This window comes from Gymnoscopelus microlampas (genome assembly GCF_963454915.1).
Source record: "Gymnoscopelus microlampas genome assembly, chromosome: 1".
Taxonomy (NCBI): domain Eukaryota; kingdom Metazoa; phylum Chordata; class Actinopteri; order Myctophiformes; family Myctophidae; genus Gymnoscopelus; species Gymnoscopelus microlampas.
In genome coordinates this window covers 14,141,306-14,163,905 of record NC_139962.1, presented here as the reverse complement: position 1 = coordinate 14,163,905, position 22,600 = coordinate 14,141,306, and the positions used below count along the sequence as shown (strand labels likewise).

General features: G+C 39.9%; 3 protein-coding genes across 4 annotated transcripts in view; all 3 read right to left on the bottom strand.

Annotated features, from left to right (window-relative positions):
• Positions 1 to 669, bottom strand: part of uacab (uveal autoantigen with coiled-coil domains and ankyrin repeats b) — a 49,341-nt gene extending 48,672 nt beyond the window's left edge. Inside the window, exon 1 of the mRNA XM_084078255.1 lies at positions 482 to 669. Within this exon, the coding sequence (XP_083934381.1) occupies positions 482 to 529 (48 nt within the window). The 5' untranslated portion in view covers positions 530 to 669. The remainder of the gene's footprint in view (positions 1 to 481) is intronic.
• A 2,911-nt stretch (positions 670 to 3,580) lies between these two features.
• On the bottom strand, positions 3,581 to 10,911 carry LOC311042497 (mortality factor 4-like protein 1). The gene is made up of 12 exons (XM_084053270.1): positions 10,774 to 10,911; positions 9,441 to 9,487; positions 9,179 to 9,246; positions 8,899 to 8,985; positions 8,334 to 8,414; positions 8,227 to 8,252; positions 7,757 to 7,845; positions 6,649 to 6,750; positions 6,295 to 6,383; positions 5,634 to 5,806; positions 4,604 to 4,688; positions 3,581 to 4,254 (listed from the first exon to the last, which is right to left on the bottom strand). The coding sequence occupies exons 1-12, from the start codon at positions 10,811 to 10,813 to the stop codon at positions 4,170 to 4,172; spliced, it is 972 nt and encodes a 323-aa protein (XP_083909396.1). The 5' UTR covers positions 10,814 to 10,911; the 3' UTR covers positions 3,581 to 4,169.
• Positions 10,912 to 13,666: 2,755 nt separating this feature from the next.
• The window catches only part of LOC311051514 (E3 SUMO-protein ligase PIAS1-like), a 49,722-nt gene continuing 40,788 nt past the window's right edge, over positions 13,667 to 22,600 (bottom strand). The window contains exons 11-13 of one of the 2 annotated variants that reach the window (XM_084066093.1): positions 20,570 to 20,709; positions 20,179 to 20,219; positions 13,667 to 18,390 (exon numbers count right to left, since the gene is read on the bottom strand). In XM_084066093.1, coding sequence (XP_083922219.1) covers positions 18,037 to 18,390; positions 20,179 to 20,219; positions 20,570 to 20,709 — 535 coding nt within the window. In that variant the 3' untranslated portion in view covers positions 13,667 to 18,036. The remainder of the gene's footprint in view (positions 18,391 to 20,178; positions 20,220 to 20,569; positions 20,710 to 22,600) is intronic. The other variant, XM_084066092.1, reaches the window with a different exon arrangement.

Here is a 22,600-nt window from a genome sequence, read left to right as displayed (position 1 = left end):
AGGCTAGCCAAGCTACACACATAGACAAACGAGTAGAAACGAAGTTGAAGAACTTTTTGCAACTGTCGTAACTTGCACTGATTTATGAAGCACGTTTTTTTCGAGGCGCTGTTGCCTGTTGAGTGGTTATTTTTTGCTTTTTCGAGATGCAAGACATTCAAAAAAAGAAGTTAAAACAATAAGACGGTGTTTCTTCTTCCTCTGCGGTACAAACCATACATATAGCTCAACTGGTCAAGTGCAGGTGCTTCGGTTCAGATTGAAGATCACTTCAAATAAACTCCAGCGGAGGGAGACGTACGTGTCGGATAAAACGTGGTCGTTCACAATAGGTTGAAAACACAGTCACACACAACTCTAGCGAAAATAAAATCACCAGCTCAATGTCTGATGATCGGTATAAACATTCATGACGTTCTATAACCGCACACCTTATGATCAGCATGACAATTCCACCATACAAAACCATAATTCAACTTACTGTGATGTTGACTTCATGTTTTTTCAGTCGATATTTCAGGCTCTTCATTGTGACTGTAATATCTATCACCTTAAATACGTTGTAAAGCTTAAAAAAACAACCATAAACAGAAGTAACTCATTAAAACCTTAAAGACAGAATAACTTATTTCTCCACCGTCCTGGGGCGAGTTTCACCTGATGCCCCAACATAAAACTACTAGACTTTACTTTTAGATTGACATCCTTCTAAACCAATTAAACGGCCATGTTCAGAATCGTCTCTAGAATTGGACCAATGAGCTGTAACAGAGGGAGGGACTTCCTTGCCAGAGTTGCTGGGACAACACAGGACAACCAGTGTTGCCATGTCGGCTTATTATAAGCGAATTTGGGCTTTTTTCTCCCTGTAAAGTTGCTTGTAGTAGTTGCGGGTTGCGTTTTTTTGGGCTTGCTTTAGCCACAAGTAACTCTTAGATTCTATTTTAATATCTGGAATCCAGAGCATCTTACAATACCAACCCTCGACAGCCTATACATCCAAACAGAAAAGTCCTATATGACGTGTATTAAACAACGTTAAACGCAGCTGTACGGAAAGCTTGAATTATCCTCTTTCTATCTGCAAAGTTTTTGTTTCATAAAAATCCACCGTAGACATGTTATGAGCTACTTTCTGACTTTCTGTCAAGACATTCTGTGCAGGTGATTATTAAGTGTTGGGGTTTGGAAGCGCTCGTTGGAAATCACTCAACGGTACTTTGTACCACCTGTCTCGAAATGTCGCACAATGCAGGAGGCAAGCAGGACGAGCAGGACGTTGCGTTATTGAAAACAAGCGCTTCCAAACTCCAACATTTAAAAAAAGAATACCTGGTTGCTTATTTCTCTCACAAAATATGGCAACACTGCTATAGACATCCTGGGACAACGCAGGAGGACAACCTGAATGCTATGACGTCAGGGTTACCTGAACGCTATGACGTCAGGGTTACCTGAACGCTATGACGTCAAAGGGTCACCTGAAGGGGGAAGAACACATTTGAATAACCACCACTGTCCTGATACAGTTTTGTAGAAATGTACAGTAGCCTACTGCACTATACCACATATTAGAATAGAATTCCACAACACAATAGAATATAACAGGACTATTCATTCCGTGAAGGATCCTTTTACACCCCCTTTATCATGCTTATGTGATTAGTGGTTCTCAGCTTCCACCCAACCGCCCAAACACACAAAACACACACACACACACACACACACACACACACACACACACACACACACACACACACACACACACACACACACACACACACACACACACACACACACACAGCTGTAAATTGTGTGGCCATGCAGAAACATGAACTGTGACAGTAAATGACTATTATTTCATTCCCAGGCTAGTTCACTCTGTCAATTATTGCAGGAAGCAAATAGGCTTATTGTGTTGTTTTTTTCTTCTCCATTTAACAGAGAATGGGCCTCGGGGAGATATGTACAACTGTTAGAAGAACTGAACATCACAATTAAAATCAGCCTTTTGTTACATTGCACACTCACTGTCAGTTACTGTAAATTAAAGGTAGGGTAAGTGATTTGCTTTGGTTAAAATAAGTGTTAAATAGCTCTATATTCTGATAGTACTGATTGTTAAATAATGTTTGTTAAAGGAGTCTCCTTGTCTATCCAGCTCTTTATAAAACAGAAAATGCATTTTCGTTTCAGTTTCAGTTTCATTTCCAATTTTATCCAATCAGGATAGAGAACTCAATCAGGATAGATTAAACAAGTGAAATTGGAAGTGATGACACTAAGAAATGAGCGGACAAAATTGGAACTGGAACACTATAAAAATGAAGCTTAAAATGGGTACTTTCTCCTGACTGGCTGAGATTTTGACACCTACTGAAAAATCTATTTTCTGTTTATTAAAGAGCTGGAGAGATGGGGAGACTCATGTTACTGAACAAACACTCTATAGTAATGATTATCAGAATATAGTGCTTTAACCTTTTCACAAAATACTTTTTGTTTTAACCAAAAAATATCACTTACCCTACCTTTAACAACACTATTGTGTAGTGTGTTTTGTAAATAAAATAAAATAAAACCTGCTCCATTGATAATAATTAATAGAATGCCACACACCTTTTCATATAAATAAACAGTAAAGTAGACGAAAACAATTACAAATGTTGTAGTCCTAATATTGTACACAAATGATGGGCTAGAATGAGAACAACGAATAAGTTAAGAGCTGGAGGAAAATGATGCCACCTTCTGGTCCTCTATCAACATTGTTAAAATGCTAGTCTCTAGCCAAACCTCGCCTTGTTTCAACTAGTTTTAGCACTGTTGAAGAGGAAGGCTTCTTGTACAGTTCTCGGATTTAACTGTGTACTGTATGTACTGTAAGTAAAATGCCATGAACTGCGGGGAAATTGGGGAATGGATTGTTCTGGGGTCTTTTGTTCTAAGAAGCCCATGGTGTTTCAATCAACATCATTCAAAGAATACTTCACCACATGTTGTCTGGCCTCACATACACCCGTCTACAACACCATAGCAACAGTTGCCATGGATTCGGCACAGCCAGTGAAATCAAGCATCTCATTGAATGGAGACACATGGAATAAGGATTCCCAGGCTATTCAACGTCTTAGTTCATACTTTATCAGAGTTAACAAAATCTCAACTAAACATATAGTTTTATAGTTTGTGGCAACAATAGTTTATACTTGATATACTGAATATTAATAGTTGTATTCCAGTATCAGTGGCACTGATAGCTCATAACTGTTTTCAGAGCATGGCCCTAAGTTTTAAGAAATGCGTCAAATCAAGTGAGAAAAACAAATATGTAACTGTTTGCAATTGGGTGTTTAGTGGAGAGCAGAGCTGGCGTGCAGCTCCCTATTATCACCTTGATCAACGAAAACAAACCAGGAGACCTATGTACGTGAAGAAAATTAAGCCACTATTCAATGTAGTAGCTAATGGATGAGTGCACCTCAGCAAATGACATATTTAAAAGTCAGCCATCACATCAATTATGTTGTGGACTATATAGCAATTCAATACCAACTTTTAAGAAAGACTATGCAGAAACTGTGTAGAAACGTCTTTATTAAAAAATGAGCCAACTAACAAATACATATCACATGGGTTCATTGAGGTTTGATTAGTAAAAACACATTATGATTTGGCAAAAAAATTGCACCTAATGTTCCAGGAAGGAACACTCATAAATACACACATGCAACATTGCCAGTAAATAAAAAGTCAAATCAATCAGGTGGAATGCACAAAAATCCACCAAAGAACTACTGTACTTTGTTAAAACAGTAACTAGTTAGGAGATAAAAATATTTTTCTTTTCGCTTTTCAATGGCAGGAAGTGTGTGAGTGTGTGTGTGTGTGTGTGTGTGTGTGTGTGTGTGTGTGTGTGTGTGTGTGTGTGTGTGTGTGTGTGTGTGTGTGTGTGTGTGTGTGTGTGTGTGTGTGTGTGTGCATTGACAAAACTACTTTGACTTTATCCATATGTGTCTGGAACGACACAGCTCCTGAGTGAATGGAAAAGGCGACAGATGAGTTCAGAAGAAACACTTCGCCTGGCTTTCCACTCAGACCGGTAGTTGTGATTATTGTACATGTGGTATTGTTGTGGGGGCGCCGTGCGTCGGGAGGGTCACATGCTCTCACACAGCCTTGCGGTGGTACTCTGGGGGAGCGACCTCATAGTCAGTGGCATTGAAGAGGGTGGACAAATTCTTCACCAGATACCTGAGATGGTTTAAAGAACAACTGTCACTGCAGAGTAGGTAAAACACACAGCAAACCAACAAAAAAAAGCCCAAGAATTCAGAAGGCTGCTGGCACTGCCACTTGCTTGCGGGAGCTGTTAACAGGATGCCACAGCAGGTTAAAGATCAGGCTTTACAGCTGCAATCTTCATAGTGCAATTAACCTCCTCAAAGGCATCCAAAGGTGACTCAAAACTCTGCATTAGCCATGATGCTAAATTACTTTAAACATAATATATTGAATAATTATACGCTTAATATGTTTATGGGGATGTAATGTGCACATGAGTCATGTCTGGCTCAATCTCCTGTATCGTGTGGACTCTTACTTGAGGAAGTCGTGGAGGTAATTTAGCAGCAGAGTCAGGCTCTTCTCATCAAGAGGAGTGTAGGCCAGCATCGCTCCTATACGAACTGTGGGGGGCACACCAAATGTAAAGAACAAGGCTGAAGTACCATTTAAGCATATTCATAGTCATACAATTTTGGACCTTCAGTATATGCAATTCTTTCCCATTGAGTTTTTCAGATACTGTGGCTTTTTCCCATGGAAATGGCTATTTTTGTAGTTGAATCGTCCTAAACGGAGCACTGCATCCTTCATGGTGCAGTAACCTTTACTATTTATTAGCTCAGGTCATTGGCTATGTCTGTGTGTGTGTATTGATACTATCAACACATTCTCACACTCACACCCAGGTCATCATACTATGGTGCTCCCCTGTTGCGTCGCATGTTGACAAGGACGACATAATTCATGAAGCCTATCGTCAGTATGCAACTCAAACAGCGCTGAGTCGGAAGAAGTAGACATTGCACCGCTCGGCACGGGCACTTGCTCAGCTGGCACCTCGCTCGGACGCGCCCCACGAAGCTCAGTCCAATTCTGACAGCGCGTCTGCCTTTTAAAAAATGTTTTTACTGACGCGTCATCCTCTTACGAGTTGGGAGTGAGAACGCATGTCCGCCGCATTCCATGGTCAGACAGTCATGTGATGCGAGTTTACCGGGAACGTTGAACAGCAACGCAAATGTCTGATGCAACAGTAGATGTTGCCCAACTCGTCACCATATTACTACCTTGGAGTGAGAGTGTACGTATGTCGACTACCACACACCATAGCAATACTGTTCATTTAACTTTATTTACAGTAAATCTTCTTTCATGGCATGGTAATATGTGCATCTTCCATCTTTGTCCTGCCTATACGAGCTGGGTTGTGACAGTGGTAAAATGCAAATAATAGTGGACAACACTGTGTGTGTGTGTGTGTGTGTGTGTGTGTGTGTGTGTGTGTGTGTGTGTGTGTGTGTGTGTGTGTGCGTGTGCGTGTGTGTGTGTGTGTGTAATTCCCCTACCAAAAAGGCGCAGTAAGTGTGGTGCCCCGTAGACCTGGGACATTGGTGTGTCTGGGTGGTCTGCCAGGATCTCAGCATACTGGGGCCTCTCAAACTTGTAGAGCAACTGAGTGCCAAGCATGACATTGAAATACTCTCTGATCCCTGCCACCACTTCATTCACAGCATACTCCCTTAATTGAGGGCAGACATAAAACCACACTATTCAGTCGGTCGAGATTGCAGCATTCAAGGATATAGCACATTGAAAAGGTAGCTTTGAAAATTCAAAGATCTATTAAAAAAAAGTATTAAAGGACCATACCAGCAGTCTGGCACATTCAGCTCTTTGACAACTAGTCATGGTATACTAGACAATACTGCTTAATATTTTCATTTCGAGGAACTCATTGGATTCTGTTCATCTCAGTTCAGTATGAAAAACATTTTAAATCGACAGACTTTACATTTGCTGGAGATAGGTTATCTACAAAATGCTAATGGTCAGTTATGTTATCGCTTGCATTTTAAAGCACAGATTGAATAAAAAAATCCAACACAAAATAGCCATGGCCAAACATCATGGCTAAATAAAAATGTGAAGTTTGGCAGCATATAAGGGTCTCTTACATATACTTTCCTTACTTCCTTTGAAGGCAGATAGGGTACTATTTTTGCTTACTTGTTGTCCGAGTTTCCTTTTGCTTTCTTATAATTTGCATAGTCCTCCAAGACAGTCTCAACATTCTTCTTAGCCGGCAGGTGAAATAGCTGCAAACAGCAAATTCTGATCTTTACGACTGAAGCACTAACACCACCATTCAGACAATATACTGTACAATACGATGCCAGATCAAAATATTCATAGTCTATCACAGGTGGCGCTGTGAACTAAATTGAATGAGTTAAAGGTCATGTAAAACCACCTAAACATTTTAAACAAGAACAAAACATAGCCCTTACCCCAAATGTGTCAAGTCAACAAGTCATCCTGCAATGTGAGCAGACTTTGTTATGATGTGTGTGTAGTAGTCACCTGTTTCTGTCGGGTGATGAGGTCCCAGTCGTCTACTAACCACGGTTTCAGCTCCTCAGGAATCTTCACCTTCACCTCCACACGGTTAGTGAACATATCCTCCTGGGTACGCAGACACAAACATTTACAGTTTAGCTGATGCTTTTATCAGGTAAAAAATAAATAAATAGAAGAGACAGTTATAGTGTGTGAAGACCCTTGGCCTCTCTAACTACCAGGCAAACCTGCCTACTGACTGAGTCAGACACAGAACAAGACCTCAACACCAAATATTGCTTAGTGCTCTGAAATAGGTGTGGAGTAGGCATATACACTTGAAACCACAGAAAAGGTCTACAGTGCAAAGTAGAAAATATGAAACTAGCAGTTGTAGGTGGGACATTTATCAAAATTGAGCAACATGGCCTATTTAAAACGTATAAATCTTTTACAAACAAGCTGCCGAGAGACAAGTATCGAACGCCTGTACTTTTCTCCCCTGTCTCTGAGGTTGCCACCTGTGTGCACTTGCTGGCTTTGATTCCTCGGACCACCGGGGCTCTCGCTGGGCATGGCCTTGGCACAAACTTGAGATGGACATAAACGGACTGCTGCTGCATGGAAGCATGAGTGAATATTAATAACATTTTAAACTAGATAGATAGATAGACAACTAAACAACATACAGTAAACAATTTATCCCCAGTATTGTTGGTAGAGAGCAGGGACAGCTCCGGCGCTGCAGGTGCTCCGAGCAGCTCAGGCCAGCTGCTCTGCTCAGCCAGGAGAGCTGTTGGCACAGAGAAGTAGAGACAATCGTTTCTCATCTCTGGCAGCTTATTTGTGAACAACCTATTCATTTTAGGATATAAATAGGTCATGTAGTTGCTCAATCTTGATTAATTTCACGTCTACAGCTGCTAGTTTAAAACTGTGTTTTCAATATTCACTACTTTCATACAGTCCGTTTCTTCACCTCTGGAGTGGATACACACGTTGACACACTGTGTCAGGCTGTCACTCACAACCTCGGACACACCCAATTTATTTCATTTTTCGAATGTTCGCGCACTGTAAATATTCACTCAACGCTGCTGGTGTAAAATGGCCGTTAAGAGATCATACATACGCTTTCCACGGTGGGATCAACCCGAGCCCGCTTCTTCCTTGGTGCCTGTGGCATCTCTCCTGTGCTGGTGCCTTCACCAGCCGATGGGGCTACGCAACATCACAAATACACTGACAGTTAATGCAAACAGTAAGTCTCTACTGCATGCTTTATCTGAAGCATGAAATATAGGATCACCATCCAAATACTTATTGAGCTCACTATATATATATATATGTATATCTCAATATCCAAAATAACTAAGATGAATAGAGATGTCCTCTCTAGATATTTACTTTTGCATGATATAACGTGGGATCATGGAAACACCCTGATACAGTACATTGACTGATTGAATACTTTATTAGTAAAAATCTTAAACAGCATGTGGTACAGTCAGACATTAAGGCTAAAAGGATAACACACAAACGTTCTGGAGACTTTTACATCTTATATACTGTATCGCATTAGTTCATAAACATTCCACTTACTCTTCTGTTTATTCTTTTTTGCTTTCCTGCAATGCAAAAATAAAGTTAGTTACTCCAACATCATGCCAACTGAGCAGAACAGATGTAACAAAGGGAGTTGTACTTACAGATCAACATTTTTCTGCTGCACAGCAGCAATCTTCTTACTTGGTGCTATACCTCTCATCTTTCCCTCAACATAATGATCCCTGTAGAAAGAATGGCATACCACAGCACCAAATAGTCAAATTATAAACTATTCAAATCTCATACAGAATTTTGTAGGACATTTGAAGTTAAATATGAACCGTAAACACAGCTATGGCATATCATAACTGTACTGTATTGTGCTATACAGTACTATACAAACAACTCAACAATGCAGATGACGGAGATGTGGAGATGCAAAATGTAATAAATATCCTATTTATTACATTTTTGTTTGTGTACTTTATTCAGATTACTAGTTATATTTGCTTTCAATGCTATTTTTACTCTTAAAAAACCTATTGTTGAGTGATTTGAACAGCAATATGAATGTGAATTAATATTATAATAAAATCAGTATGTACTATCTACATTGTTAGGGTTGACACTGATTGATCATAATGTTATGTTTTAACATCATTCTTTCATTACTGTACATCATTGGATGTAGTTGGCATAGCAATATAGTCAAACATGCAGACTTACTGATTGGCCTTTTGAAGCTCTTTTTGTTTTGCAAGGTTGCTGTCCACATATTTGAGAACTCTGCTTTCAGGAACCCATTCATCCCAGCTAAAAAGAAATGTGTAAGTATGTTAAATCTGGACACTCAGTCCCATTTAAAATGACATACCTTTACTGATTTACCAAGACAAAAATAAATGATGAATTGATTATATCTATTGTCATTAGTCTTGAAGTATGGTAGGTATTTAACACAAACCCCCCCCCAAAATCAATTGTATCAAACTCAAAGCCAGCTTACTTTTTGTTCCATCCGCTGTAATGAATGAAGTACTTTATCAGCTTGTCCTTTATACTGATCTTTACACACTGTAAAATAGGAGATCACATGATAGCATCATTCATAACCTGTAATATGTCTGTTTAATGTATTACTGTACATAGTAATACACATGCTGTAACACTGTATGTAGTAATACACACGCTGTAACACTGTATAGTAATGTGTATAGTAATACACATGCTGTAACACTGTATATCGTAATACACATGCTGTAACAAACCTTCGCTTCATAGAGCAATGGCCCATGAAAACACAGGACTCTTTCACCTGAAACGAGAGACAGCCATAATCAGACAGGGCTAGCCTGACCCAGCACAGAACTGTTACACAACAAACTCCATGTATTGTGAATTAATAACCAACTAAAGTAGCCCTTTTGTTACGTCATTAAACCACAGCAACATTCGTTGATACCAAAACCAAACACGTTTTGGACTGATCTCTTGGTACCCAAATCCTATGGGCACCTCAATGTTAAATGGCTGTTTTGTTTTCTCCAAAATGTGAAAAAAAGAAGAAAGGAATAAATGTAAGCTTTGGAAAATGGTCGGAAATAATGTTAAGTATACCTAATTTGAAACATACATGGTATGTTATTGTCAGACCAAAATTTACCCTTCAACTTCTTGTTTATCCCCACTAAATGTGTAGCATTTGTAGAAATATTGGGCCTTAATTGTAATTACACATGTGTTTTAGCCCTCTGTATTTGGCCCTCATTTGTAAAACAAATACACAGACATGAAATCAAATATAAAATCAAATAAATACATATATATTGTTTTAAATGGTGCCCCCCAGTGTTCTCAGGGGTCCAGGCCAGGGGTAGCATAGCTAACGGTGTCGAATATTTTATCTCCTTCACTGTGACTGTATATTCTATGATACTGTAACACGGTGCCAGTTGCTCCACTTATGTGAATGTGATGGTCAGCTAGCTGTAGTTTACAACTACAGCTAATGGTCAGCAATACTAACACATGCAGCTGAGAGTGAAACTCAGACACCGTGAAGCAGCAGTATAGGCTCTATGCACAGCAGCCATATTATCACTTCCTTCACAGGTGTTACCAATGATACTAATGAAGGCTCTGTTCCATTTAGTCTAGCACAGTGGTTTCCACGACCCCCATAACTCAAAAAGAGTGTACACATGGAACCAAATGGACCCTTACGAGTCCATTTGGTTCCATTTGTACACTCTCAGAGTTACACACCAGTAAGGGGCCATTTGGAAGCCCATGAGGGTCCCTGGACCCCAACTGTAGACCCACTGGTGTAACAGAGTGTTTCCAGTGAGCCAACATGCACAATATCAGCACCCTGACTCTGCTTGACCAGAATGGAACAGAGCCTTCATTAGTATCATTGGTAATACCTGTGAATGTCTTCATAATATGGCTGTTGTGAACAGAGCCTATTGTAAACACAGTGAAGGCTTAGCAGAAACAATAACAACCCTGAACCCACCGCCCCGCCCCCCCTCCAGACAACAACACACCGAGGCGTTCGTTTCACGTCGCCTAAATTCCGAGTTAGAACGACATACACACCTTCTTGAAATTTAGGTTTAGGGTCCTGTTTCGGCGCCATTCACCTGCTCAACTGAACGGATCTCTGAATGATCAAATTCATGCATTGCCAGATTTCATTTCTTCCAGACAGACTGAACAGTGAGGGCGCAGCACCACCTGACGTCATCAGAGCGACGGTCCCGACTGCGTCACGTGACATCCGAAGCGACCGATGATGCGTTGTGGTGGTGCGTTCGAGGAGTCCTCGAAAGCTCGTTTAATGGCAGTGGTGGAAAAAGTAATCACATTTCTTACTTAAATGAAAGTGTCAATACTTCAATGTAGAAATACTTTGTTACAAGTCAAAGTACATTATTCAAAATGTACTTGAGTAAAAGTACAAAAGTATTGGTATCAAAATGTACTATAAAAGTACCAAAAGTAAAGGTACTCATAATGCAGAATGTTCAGTTTCTCAAGTTCAATATGTATAAAAAAAACGTATACAAAAATACCCGATCTACAAGCTCACAATATGTGGCAGCGACGCATTGTGAGTTGCTATCTGCTATTTTCAGTTGGCTGAAATGGCTCAAAATCTACAATGTAACTAGTCACTAAAGTTTTCAAATAACTGTAGTGGAGTAAAAGTATAATATTTGCCTCTGAAATGTAGTGGAGTAGAAGTAGAAATACCGAAAATTGGAAATACTCCAGTAAAGTAAAAAAGACCTCAAAATTATACTTAAGTACAGTACTTGAGTAAATGTACTTGCTACTTTACACCACTATTGGTACATCTTTAATTCCTTGTGATCAACTATTGCTCAGATAATACAAGATAAGATCCACTTGTTCTCTTTAAAGGAGACACACCATGAATTTAAAAAACATATTTGATATTTAATATCATATGGTGTATGTCCCTCAAACCATTTTCAAAAGGTTTGAGCCTAAATCAACACTCAGATATACTCATCCCAAGTCAATTCTCTCAAGCTTATAAAGCACTTTCAGCTGCAATACCAAAACGTCCTGTTGGCTAGGGGGGTGCTGTACTGCGGTACTGAGCAATTCTGTCTGTCAAAATACATGGGCACAAAGTTTGGTGAGGTAAGCAAACTTGCCATTCTGAGATGGCCTGTTCAGACACGCCCATTCTGAAAATCTCTGAAATGAGAATGAATGACTGAATGTTAAAAGAAAATATTTTTTGGGGTACAAGAGACACTGGGGAGCCAAAAAAATAAAAAAAAAATTAAAAAAAGTGAAATTCATGGTGTGTCTCCTTTAACTGCTACATTGAACATGGTGCATTGTTGTGTTTCAGTCAGTGTTTGGTCAAATGTAGCATCAAGCACATCAAGTCTGCACTGTTCCATGACATGTGATATGAGAGATTGAACTTTTAGTCATGCAGGCAGCATCAGAGTAGTAGTAGCCCAGTGGTTCTCAAGGCGTTGGGACCTACAGGGTTTTCGAGGGGTGCGGGGGGTGTCATGGCCTGAAAAGGTTGAGAACCACTGTGGTAGCCTACATGATCTACCTCAGTTTATCACTTGTATTTAAGGTCTGTTAAAACTGTACTAGGCTCAGATAGCCTTGTTATCTAGGGCTTTTTGTGTTATCCTTTTAGCATCGTTGTATAATCGTACCACTGTACTATTTGCAAAGCAAACTGTTAATAAAGTATTCAATCAATCTCCTACTCTTTTATGGAGATGGCACAAACATAGATATAAAATTGTGTGCAATTATTCTTATTCAATAATAATTTAAAAAATCTGTATGTACAATTTGTAGAATAGACCAATCAGCGATCACTACAATATAAGATATACATTCCTGATATTTGTCTGTATTTCGATTGAAATATGTGAAGTCTAACGACTCTCGAAAAGACAAAAGTGGTGGAACACCTTCATGGTCCCAGGAGGACGAACCCTAATGATTTAGATGACCCCATGGCATTTCCTCTAACGCCACCCAGGACAACATGTTTAATCTGATGGACATGCACTAAATCAAGTAGGTATCTATACTAATGGAAAGGCAAAACAAATATGGGGAGAGCCGGGGCGTGCTCAGCTGGGCCTGTGCAATGGAAAGGGGGCATTGGCTAAATCTTATGGACAGATTGCTATGAAACTTGCTCAGTGCATTCCAGTGGCGTGCACAGACATTTTGAGGGGCAGGTGCTCAAGTAAATTATACTTTTTTTTGTTTATTTGGTCTGCTCTTTTTTCCCTCTACACCTATACCTCTTTGCCAAAAATAGCCGATCTACAAGCCCACAACGCCTCGCAGCGCGAGGCGTTGTGAGCTTGTAGATCTGCTATTTTTGGCTAAAGTTCTCCTCAGAAAAGGGATGCTAGGTTTCGAGGAGTTATGGTAAAAAGAAAAATCATATCACATAAAGATTTGGTGGACCCCCTGTAGTAACTCTGAGGACCCCCCTGTTGAAGACCCCTGCTTTTCAAAAGGGCACTTCTGGTCAAGAGGGCAAAGGGAGTCTATCTGTGCACGTCCCTGGTGCATTCTCTCTGAAGGATGACCCCTAATCATTTGAGTGATCCCATGGTGGCCTTTCCTTTGGCACCACCCTCAGGCCAAAACATTATCTGGATAATTTGTATTTAATAAAACCAACCACTGTTCAACTATAGTCAAACGGCTCTCCCCATATTTTATGTCGTAAAAAAAAAGCAAAAAAAAAAAGGAAATCATCACCTTGGACAGCAACCAGGCCAGGGGATCCCTCATTAGAGCACACCTGCATATCGGTCGGATCGGTGGTTCTGGACAACCGCATAGTAAATAGTAGTTTTTGTAAATAGTAGTAGGTATGATTGGACCTTGAATAACAACAGTTACAATGCAGCCGGCAGAATGATCTGCTGAAAGAAGCAGGAAATGCAAGAAGAAATAACAGAATGCATTTTATTACATCTAAACTTTTCTACATAAACAGGTAACATTCAGTAAGTAAACAATTTCTTTCAATGCAGGTAATAAATATTTTTTTACTTAGTATATTTATACAAACCGACAATGGTCTACTGTACACCGTCTTATCTTTGCCCTCTTTGAAGCCTTTTGAATTTGTCCGGTTGGAGCTATGAAAACAGAACCTGTGAATTTAAGGCAGTGAGTGCAGATGTAGACTAGAGTCTGACGTTGAGATTATTTACGTAAAATGGGACTCTATAATGGCCAAGTATTTTTTTTTACAGTACAGTTTTCATTTTCTAAAAATATATAAGTTAATTTCTTCTCTTGTTCTGAATGAACACATAAAAACATACAGACAGACATCAAACTCCCACGTTTGGACAATTTCCGTTTCCCATACAGATACAATATACACATTAACAGTTCCCTTTATCCAAGGTGAGACATCATGACATTGGCATCTAATTGAGCTGCATTGCTTTCAATAACTTTGCCTGTGGAGATTTAGAACAAATTATCATGGCATATATAATAAGTGTGTAATTTAACTTTGTATTGTACAGACTCTGACTTGACCAATCAGGCAGCTCAAATGTGCAACACATTGCACACTACTCACGATACACCTGTGGGTGTATATCTGTGTGGAGTAAGGTTAGATAGTGGTTAAGATGACAACAGACAGTCCTGTGGTCCTCTACGCATCTATTAGCTGACGACAGTCATCACTGACAAAAGACACACTTCAACGCAAATACTTAAGACAATTCTCCTGGCTCCAACCTGAAATGTTCACACAAATGCCAGTTATTAAAGGTTTGAAGTGAAAGACAGGAGAGATAATTGATCTCTGGGTAAGAGCCATTTTCATCTGGGAAGCAGACGATAATAAACCAAGGGGTGTGGTAGGTGCTACCATGAACATACAGGTTGGGATAGAGAAACTGACAATAAGGCCATTCCATGTAGACCCTAATATGTAGAGTTCAATGGAATCACATTCAACATGGTCTGCACTCTTACTTCATCTGTGACCAATACATATACAGTAGGTACAGAACTATACCTGTTGCACTGTATCATGGCGTGTACAAGAGAAAACTAATTCAAATAAATAGTTGTGATCAAATGCATTCATAAACAAGGGTTACCTAGTCACATACCCAAATACTGGTCATACATTTTTAAATTGTGGCTGTTGGGGTAAGGACTGTTATGAATTATGATCACATGTCATGTTATCATACAGTAGCACATCTCCCAAGAAAATACACATAAATATTCCTGTGACAAATATGAATGACAAAACACTACTTTGTGAAAACACAGTGGGCAAAAATCAATAGAGGACATTAAATAAAATCATATAAAAAATTATATGACATTGTTTCAACATATCCCGTAACGGTATAGCACGCGCACGCTCTCTCACGCTCTCTCTCTCACGCTCGCTCACACACACACACACACACACACACACACACACACACACACACACACACACACACACACACACACACACACACACACACACACACACACACACACACACACACACACACACACATCAAACGTGTAAAAAAAAATGAAATTATATATATACTGTATAAGAATAAATAAAATACTGCACTACAGGATATATACAACCATAATGACTGTTTCAGACCTGTTCTATAGGATTAAAACCAATTAGAAACTTGGGGTTGGTACCCATAAAAAGCAGATCAGATGATAAATTATGAACAAGGAGGAAGAGAGAAAAAGAGGGAGTGAGGGTAAGATAAACTTTGCGTGGGCATTTTGGTAAGAACAAGGGTTCCATTGGGGGCTGGCTGCAAAGCTTCCCAGTTATTCATTGAGCCGCGATTGTGGAACTACATACATTACATTTCTAACTCAATATCTAACATACGGTGCAATTTGGGTCAAGTTCAAGAAGGTCAATTATTGATTACACATTGTCATACATAACTTCTCAACAATTCATCATAGATCAATCACAATGATTGCATTTGAAAGTTTGTCTCAAGCCATATACATTCCCGCATGGCGTTTTCTAATCTAGATGATGTATGACAATGATGTAAATTGACACTGAAGTCCCAAAACCCAATGCAAAAAAATCCATTGTTTAACTGAAGGGAGATGCCATGGTGGAGGTAATTTTGGGGTTGACCTACAAAAAAATATCATCCCTGTAACACACTATACTATCTTTTCTATAGCATAATTATGTTAACGACATCTTAGCTAACGAGAATTAAGGGAGAGAGAAGCCCACAAAATAGTGGCGTTATTTACAGTTTGAAACTTTCTGTAAGGGCAGAAGGTTATTCTGTCAACAGCATAGTCAGTAATGAATCTATTTGGGTTAGACATAGATTCTTAAATATTTGACATGACTTTCTAGGCCATGGTCATTATAGTCTTGATCCCTGTATACATTCAGTTCAAGCAAACCCTGTATTTTCCAACCTGTGGGCGACTAAAACAATAAGTTACAGAAAATATCAATCTCACTTTAGCAGTTTCAAGTCGTTGAGCTGCAGACTCTTATTAAATTCCAGACACAAGTGTTGTATTTTTAACCAGCTGGCTTTTTGTTCAGTCTAGGACAAGACCTCCCCCACCACCTTTCACTTTGATCAAATGAGAGATGGTGGGATTTACTAGCTTTCTTCTCATTGTTCAAAACAGAATGTATCCCAAAGATAAAAGCTATTTGAAGACAATCAAAGACGTCTGTTGCAGGTTACATCATCAGAGTAGGCTTTGATATAGAGATGTACCAGAGAGAGTGTGAAGGTGGTTGAGGACTGAATATGTTATTTTAGACTTTGAAAATATTACTGCCTATCTGTTTAAAAGCATGCTGTTAAGCATGCATACTGGCAGGCACTGGTTGAATTTGGTCATCAGTCCCGGCGTAGCTGGGACAAATCTGATGGAGGCCTGTCTCCCTCAAAGTCCACCCATGCCACCCAACAGCTCGACTTCCATCAAGATTATTTTCCAGCTCCATTTAACAGTCAGGCATAAAATGAATGTACTGTAAAAGTGACATTTCCAACAGACAACAGACAGAAATGACCACCAACTGAAACAACAGAAGTGGGCTGAAAACAGTGGCACACAGACTCAACTGCACTCAGAATATCGTTATGGTTTTCACATGTACCATGTGTCATTTTTGGCATTGTGCAAAAAAAGATAAATATTATTCCTCCAACTAAAAGCTCTGAATTGGCTAGTACAATTGAACATTGAACCTTAAAAAGAATTTAAAAAGAAAAGAAAAAAGAAAAAGAGAACATTTGATTATCACCAAATTGCTAAACCAGTGATAGCAAAAGAGATGTCGTAAGGGTGAAAAAGTGGGGGGAAAAAATCCAAACCAGAAATGGCTGATATCCATTTACACACTCCACATAGCATCAACCTGAAGGTGTAAGGGAATGCATATAATAACAGTTTAAATATCATACATAACTTAAAGGCGTGAATAGAATTAGTAGTACATGAATAAACAGTACAGTCGCGCTTTGAAAAGGTTTTCTCATTGGAAAACAGAAATACTACACCTTAAACATGAAGCAGCACAAAGAAAGAGTGGAAGAGAGCGAGCGAGCAAGCAACAGAGAGGTGAAGAATTAAAATACATTTCATATTAAGAGAGGTAATGCAATGTTACACTGGAATAAGATATACCCAAAGGAGAACTAAAGTTGTTGTACGTGGCATTGTAGGCATATGTAGGCTATAAGCTGGGGGAAAACAACCTTAATGTCCACTTTAAAATAGCAATAGAAGCAAATCACTTGACTGAAAATGTCTCAAATTAATATACAAAAGTAAAAGAGGAAAATATATTTTGTTCTCTGTACACGGCGTCACTCCTCATTTTCATTAAAAAAGAAAGAAAAAAGAGCGTTCCTCCTCCATATTTTTGCATCCTTGCAGTTTGTGCAAGGTGCCAGTATAGCACTGATCTAGGTACAGCCTTCATAGATAAAGCCTCGTACTTTGGACAGGTTACTGATGTGAAGTCAGCGTATAGACATATTGTCCAAAACTCTACCCTTTGAAACTCAAGTCAGTGTAGTTGAGGGTGCATCCACAGCCGCCAAGTACTGCTCCTCTTGAGGCAATCTCGTCACACTGTTTCAAGAACTCGCTCTACATTTCAGTTTGATAACTTGGACCGGTCTAGTCTCATGGATCACAACTTTACCTTGCGGCCCTGTCACTGGGTCAGTCGAGTTCGCCACAACCGCATCCTGTTCAATTGTTCGACGGGACTGTCTAGTTTCACAGCTCAATCCAATGGAGCGTCTGTGTCCTCTCCGCGGGTCAGTCCAATGATATGACATCAGGTATCCCACCATAAATAGCTGCTGCTGCTTCAGTGCTGCTCCGACTCGCTACTACACCAGGGTGTGTGTGTGTGACAGAGTGAGTGACGGAGTGCGAGGATGAATGTGTGGAGTGAGTGTCTCGGAGGCTGCTGGACGACACCAGACTGCTGCTGCTGCCCGAGCTGCTGCTACCCCCGTTTGTCGGTGCGGCTGAGGAGGCTCCCGACTGGTCCAGGAACAGCTGGGAGGAGGACGAAGAAGTGCCGTAGGGCAGAAAGCGGTTGAGAAGCAGCTCATGGTCATCAGAGGCCGAGGCAGCCGCCGCGGCTGCCATCACCATGTTGTAATGCTGGAAAGAGTAGTAAACACCAGTGAGCTCAACGCTGGTCAGTGGCTTCGAGAAGATTCAATAAGAATATAACATCCATATTCGACAAATCATAACGTGTTTCCGCTCGTTATGTGGGGTTTGAATGATAGACTTATAGACTATAATTAAACTGTATGAATGTTCAATATATACAATTCTAAAATAAAATAGAAAAATAATTGCTACAATACACAAAAGTGATTATCTGCGTTTCTCCTATTATGTACTCAGTAGTGTGTGTGTGTGTGTGTGTGTGTGTGTGTGTGTGTGTGTGTGTGTGTGTGCATGTGAGAGAAAGAGGGGAAGAGAAAGAGGGAGGGTCTCTGCCCCTTCCTTGCGTTATTTGGGGTTCCAGGGGATGGCAGTTGCCACCCCTAAGCTTTTGCATTTAACCTCAAAATACAGGTCTTTAATTCATATTTCCTCCACCTCTAAATGTTTTTTTTGGCAGATTAATCTGATTTTAGACACTTCTTTCTGCAACCATACATTCATGTATTACTTAATGAATGTTAATATTTCACATATTTTACAAGAGAAAATTAAAAACTAAAATTATTTTTCTTTTTTTGAAATAGCAAAAATAGTAGCACTATAGGCTCTCAATGCATACAATGCCTTGTTATGAGTTTGTAGATCTGCTATTTTTGGTGGTAACCTTTTTGCTACCCTCAAGGTTTTTATGAAATGACGCCTGACAACAAAATAATGTTGCCTCAGATATAAAGCAAGCAGAACTAATTCTTGTGTATAGTAGCAGTTTAGAAAATAATAGTCAATACATTACACCTTCTATATCAAGCATTAATAAAACATAGCCTGGTGGTGATTTACATCCCATAGCCAGGAGGGAAGAGAGCTCTGTGATTGGCTAGTCTGTTGCTGTTGTTTGCTCCTCCTCCACCAGATTTCGTCCAAAACTCACAAAATTGTATTTTACAAAAAATGCCAAAACGCAGCGCCAAAAGCATTTCCACTTTCACCCATAGGTCAATACTAGATATATTTAAAAAAAAAAAAAAGGGGGTTGGCGAGGGGCAGAGAGGGCTCCCTCTGTGGAGCTCGCTGAGGGAGTGCGTTGTTTTGACTTTGGGGTCAAGCTAGTTGGGGATAAAATTATCAAAGTCAAATTATAATGTGAGGACAGCCATGGTTTTAGGTCAGCTTTAAATGTGGATGGGGAATCGAGAAGTCCTTGTAAATAAAGATCCATTAATGAGGCGCACCGGTAGATAGTGTGTCAACCACAATCACAACATCCCCAGTACGAGTCCATCTGGAGACCTGTTGTCTGTCATTCCCCCTCTTTGCTTTCAGTTTCCTGTCTCTACTTTCCCATCTATATAAAGCCACCAAAAACAAAAAAAGGCACCAGAGGAAAATAAACCACTGTATAAAAGTTGGCTAGTGGGAAAATGCTCTAGCTCACTTCATGCAGAATCCAGCCTTTACTGATGCAAAAATGTTAGCTTTCATTCTAAGCAACCGTATTCTTAATGTACTGTAACATTAAATCTGAACTTGCTACGTACACTACTGTTGCTAGGCATTGAGGTCTATGTAATAATGACACTGAATAAGCTATGGTCATTGGGATCAAAAGGGAAGAGCAGTGAAACAAATTATCATAGTATAACAATCGAAAATACAAATTAGCATCAAATCACTTCTTCCTTATGACCTGTAGCCTAACTCTAACGTTGGTGAGAATCCTCACATTAAATCTGGAGATGTTTCATTCACCACCAATCAAAGAGACAGACATACCTGATGGTTGTCACCTTGAAGAAAAGAGAAGAAGTTCAAATCTGTAAAGCAAACACATGTTGCATTAAGGATCAACAGAAATTTAGACCTGGAACACCAATTCGTAACTTTACCATTTTCAATCCGGGAACCCCTTTTGGTGTAGTTGTTGCTGTATACAGCAACAACTACACCAAAATAGCTACACCAAAATAGCAATAGCAACATTAAGTTTTGTAATTTATCTGAATAAAATTAAGGATTTAGAAGGCGTTTGTAGAATCGGCCTCAGGTCTAAATGGGTTAAGAGTATAGACATTTGTACATCTTCTGCTTGTGTGTGTGTGTGTGTGTGTGTGTGTGTGTGTGTGTGTGTGTGTGTGTGTGTGTGTGTGTGTGTTGCATGCGTTACCTGACAGATCATTGGGGGTATGGTAGTAGGATCTGTAGTCCTGGATAAGAGGGGGGACAGGGGGGATGTAGCTTGTGTCCACAGATGGCATGCTGGGAGTCCGGCTCACAGGGGACGCCTGGTGATGCAGGTTTAACACTCTGAAGAAATGTGGAGAAAGAGGCATTAAGAAGAGATACACAATTGGTGTCAAAAAGGAAATAATCAAAACACAGAGGTATGAGAAATAGAGGACAGAGATGGCTACGGCGAACTGAGTTTGTTAACTCATTCCCTGCCAATGACTTCTGTCTTTTGACGGCTGTTTTTTGTAAGCCCACAACGCCAATGACGTCTTTTGACGTCTCTTTAAAAATGTAGTTTTTCACACAGAACCAGGAGATAACGCAATCCAAAGATGTACTGCTCCATTCACTTCCTGGTTAAAATATTAAGTAAATATTCTGAATCTCTGCTCCTGTGTTTTACTATGTATTTTTGAGCGAAACATGCTATTTTCAACTGGGTATAACAAGCGAACAGGAATCACGATGATTTTTTTTCTTCACAGAAGCACAGTGAAACCCTCCGTGATCAGCAACCATCAGGGGATTGATCATACTGGAGATAAATATTCTGTGACTACTTGAAAAGGTAAGAAAATCGCAAAATCCTGTCAGTCTGGGCTTTTTGGGCTATTTAGTGAATGAGTTATAGACCAACTGAAATGAAAAATAGCGCCAGTGTCTGCAGGCGTTTAGATCCCATAGCCTGAGGGGACAGTTGGCTGAACGTGTTCCGCTGACTGACCCAGTCAGTGATGGAACAGTGTCTGTGTTTCAGTTCAGTGTGTGACTATGCAATGCAGGTGGAGCTCCAGCCAAGCACTGTACGAACTGAAAGAATCATTTGACAGAAACCTTTTACTGAACTGTACTGAATGATTCAGTACACTGAAAACCATATTAATCCCATCACTAGTTCAAATGCACACTGTGTGGTTTGAAAACTCTGGTGGTTCAACCATGCCCATCGCTGTGACACACCTAGCTCTGGTCCATAACGTTAGCAAGTTCTCTCTAACGCTATGCCAGGGACTATGTACCTTTGTGTAAAATCCACATTTTTGCCATATAATAATATATCCACTAGAAATGGAGAAACTTCTATTCACTCAAGACTGCCACGTTCAGATCTGGACGATGGCATTTTCTATTGACCAGATCTGTAGGTGGCATGATTGAGTGAATAGACTTTTCTCCATCTGGTGGATATATTTCATTTCATGGCACAAAAGCACATTTTATACAAAAGGTTCTGAGAGTCTTCTTACCACAGAAAAAAGGCTTTCAACCGCCTACAATCTTCTTTGTTTTGGTGAGTAGCAAAAGTATATCCTTTATGAAAAACCTGATCAATGAGGAAATACATAGTCCCTGGCATAGTGTTAGATATATATCCTACTATAATTCTAGTAACCTCTGTAGTGGTGCGTGAGTGAAGCTACCCGGTTCTCCTCAGTGGCTGGACCAATTGCTCTGATTTTGCACACAGCCATTGACCATTACCATCTGAACTTAACTGTGAAGCCCGTTTTTCAATTTCATCAAATCTCAGCTTCTTATTAGCGTTTATGTGTCAAACAATGTCGCCTCCCGGGTTGCCAGATCATGTGCGCATATCCCCCCACGGATGCGTCGACCGGGTATGGTCTAGTATAATATAACAAAAAGAGGGATGGACCTTCCAGAAGGAAGGGACTGCACACTCAGAGATGGACAACTTACTACTGCATGAAGTGATTTATTAGCATTAGTGCTAAAAAAAAACATACTACTGCATGAAGTGATTTATTAGCATTAGTGCTAATAAATCACTTTATGCAGTAGTAAGTTGTCCATGTCTGTTCTCTGGAGTGTGCAGTCCCTTCCTTATGGAAGGGCCATCCCCTTTTTTACAATATATATATAGTAGTCCATACCCGGGGTTATGTGCAGTCAACGGCTGTAAGCATGGCTAGGCGCGCGTCCCGTCGCGAAATAATTACATCAT

Excerpts from the sequence above, each read along its gene's own strand:
- LOC311042497 (XM_084053270.1), bottom strand. The coding sequence starts at position 10,813 with ATGGCGCCGAAACAGGACCCTAAACCTAAATTTCAAGAAG. Across the intron at positions 8,415-8,898 it reads GAGCTTCAAAAGGCCAATCA|GGATCATTATGTTGAGGGAA; the intron begins GTAAGTCTGCAT and ends TTCTTTCTACAG. Across the intron at positions 5,807-6,294 it reads AAAGGAAACTCGGACAACAA|GGAGTATGCTGTGAATGAAG; the intron begins GTAAGCAAAAAT and ends CCCTCAATTAAG.